This window comes from Palaemon carinicauda, chromosome 2 (genome assembly GCF_036898095.1).
Source record: "Palaemon carinicauda isolate YSFRI2023 chromosome 2, ASM3689809v2, whole genome shotgun sequence".
Lineage (NCBI taxonomy): Eukaryota > Metazoa > Arthropoda > Malacostraca > Decapoda > Palaemonidae > Palaemon > Palaemon carinicauda.
The window spans coordinates 144,442,361-144,444,860 of record NC_090726.1 but is presented as its reverse complement, the minus strand read 5'-3'; the positions used below and the strand labels follow the sequence as shown (position 1 = coordinate 144,444,860).

The following is a 2,500-nucleotide window of genomic DNA, read 5'->3' as shown; positions in this document are numbered from 1 at the left end:
AGTGAACACGAAGGTGGAAGAGAAAAAGGGGGCATTTGAAGAATGGTGGCAACATAATAGTATAGAGAAACATGAAAGATATCGATAAAAAATTGGAAATAAAACGTAAGGTGGCTGAAGCAAAGAGGGTGGCTGACTGGAGGTGGGGTTAGGGATTGTGTAGTTTGTATAGAGGGAATAAGAAGTCTTGGAAAGAAGTAAAAAGAGTAAGGAAGGGTGGATGGAAGAGAGAAAAGACAGTGAAAGATGAAAATGGAAGGTTATTGAAAGGAGATGAGGCGTGAAAAAGGCGAGATGAAAATTTTTAAAAGTTGCTGAATGTTGAGGATGATAGGGAGGCAGATATAACTGCTTTTGCAGAAGTTGTGGTGCTAGTGATGGGAGATGAGAATGAGAGAGAAATTACAAGACTAAAAGTGAAAAGACCACTAGAAGAAACTAAAGCAGGAAAAGCACCTTGTGTGGACAGTGTGAAGGCTGAAATGTTAAATGAAAGGGGTGGGACTGTGCTGGAATGGTTGGCGAGATTGTTTAATATACATATTAAGTTGTCAATGGTGCCAGTGGACTGGGTGTGTGTGTGTATTGTTCCACTATACAAAGGTAAGGGAGCTGTGCATGAGGGTTGTAATTTTAGGGATATTCATTTGTTAAGTGTGGTTGGAAAAATGTACGGTAGAGTGTTAACTTATAGGATTAAGGATAAAACAGAGTATGAAATCTTTGAAGTGGAGGGTGGCCTTAGATTTTTATAGTTAAGCAAATATGCGAGAAATATTTAGCAGAAGGTAAGGAGGTATATTTTGTACTTATGGATCTGGAGAAAGCTTATGATAGAATTGATAGGGAAGCAAAGTGTAATATGATGAGGTTCTATGAAATAGGTGGAAGGTTGTTGCAGGCAGTGAAGAGTTTATACATTGGCAGTAAAGTGTGTGTTAAGATAAGGAATGAAGCGAGTGAGTGGTTTCCAGTGAGAGTGGGGCTGAAACAGGGATGTGTAATGTAGACATGGTTGTTCAATTTGTTTGTTGATGGAGCTGTTAGAGAGGTGAATGTTCCAGTGTTTGGTCGAGGATTGAAATTGATAGATGGGAGGGATCATGAGTTGGAGGTGAATTAGTTGTTGTTTGCAGATGATGCTGTATTAGTTGCAGACTTAGAGGAGGAGCTGTGTCGATTAGTGGTAGAGTTTGGAAGGGTGTGCGAGAGAAGGAAGTTGCAAGTTAATGTGGTAAGAGTGAGATTTATAAGATGCACAAGAAGGGAGGGCAGTGCTAGATTGAATATCGTGTTGAATGGGGAGTTACTTGAGGAAGTAGACCAGTTTGAGTACTTGGGTTCTGTTATTGCTGCAAACGGCAGAGTGGAAGCAGATGTACATCTGAGAGTGTATAAAGGATGTGAAGTGTTGCAGGCAGTGAAGGGAGTGGTAAAAAATAGAGGGTTAGGGATAAACGTAAAGAGAGTTCTGTATGCGAAAGTAATTGTAGCAACTGTGATATATGGTTTGGAGTTCTGGGGAATGAAGGTGATAGAGAGACAGAAATTGGATGTTTTCCAGATGAAATGTCTGAGGAATATGGCTGGTGTAACTCAATGGGATAGGGTTAGGCAAGAAGTAGTAAGGGTGAGAACGGGTGGGAGAAACGAATTAGCAGCTAGAATGGATATGAATGTGTTGAGGTGGTTTTGGCCATGTAGAGGATGGAAAATGGTTGGCTACTGAAGAAGGTGATGAATGCAAGAGTTGATGGGAGAAGTGCAAGGTTTGTGTGGAAGGATGGAGAGAAGAAAAACCCTAAGTGACAAGACGATAGACGTTAGGCAAAAGAGCCTATTAAGAATAGAAATGAATCGCGATCGATTGTGACGCAGTTGCGAAAGGCCCTGCTGCTACCTTGGGTCACTTTGGTGACCGCTGAGGTAGCGGTAGTAGGGGAGTCAGCATATGAAGCTTCAATTGTAGTGGAAGAAGGGGGAGGGTAGGCTTTGGCACTCTAGCAGTACTAACCAAACTTGGCTGAGTCCCTCGCCAGACAACAGTGAGAAAAAAAAAATCTCCGGATGTCGACTACTCAAAATTGAGGGAAGTGGCATGGTAGATTGACAGACTTACAAACAACGGTGCAAGTAACGCCAAAGTAGGAATCCCTAAAACAAGAAATTGCTAAGTTAATGTAAATAGCATCCAAAACAATTTAAGTATTGTACAAGAAGAAACCAGACTTGCGACAATAACAATTATAGCAATAAAACTGGGCTATGGCAAGAAGATTCTGCCCCTCATTAATAAACATTATATTCGTAAATGAAAATTTAACAACAATGCACTTTTCTGAAGAAACGGCCAACATAATAAAGCACTATGAAAAGGAATAAAGGGCCAAAAAATTATATACAAAAGCAGAAGAATTATAAACAACTCAAGATATACAACAAGATATGTAAAAATGCAAACAGCACAGAAATAACATTAGAAAGAAGACACATCAGATGA

General features: G+C 40.2%; 2 protein-coding genes across 5 annotated transcripts in view; one reads left to right on the top strand and one right to left on the bottom strand.

Annotated features, from left to right (window-relative positions):
- Positions 1–2,500, bottom strand: part of LOC137627612 (uncharacterized) — a 109,667-nt gene that overhangs the window by 104,764 nt on the left and 2,403 nt on the right. The window lies entirely within an intron of this gene.
- LOC137620533 (uncharacterized) lies at positions 812–1,729 on the top strand. Its single transcript, XM_068350742.1, has 2 exons — positions 812–959; positions 1,137–1,729. Exons 1-2 carry the CDS (start codon positions 812–814, stop codon positions 1,727–1,729), a joined length of 741 nt encoding a protein of 246 aa, XP_068206843.1.

What these genes read in the sequence shown, in the direction of transcription:
- LOC137620533 (XM_068350742.1), top strand. Translation starts at nt 812, where the DNA reads ATGGATCTGGAGAAAGCTTATGATAGAATTGATAGGGAAGCAAAGTGT. An exon ending in TAAGATAAGGAATGAAGCGA is followed by an intron (nt 960 to 1,136) that starts GTGAGTGGTTTC and finishes TGTTGTTTGCAG; the next exon opens with ATGATGCTGTATTAGTTGCA.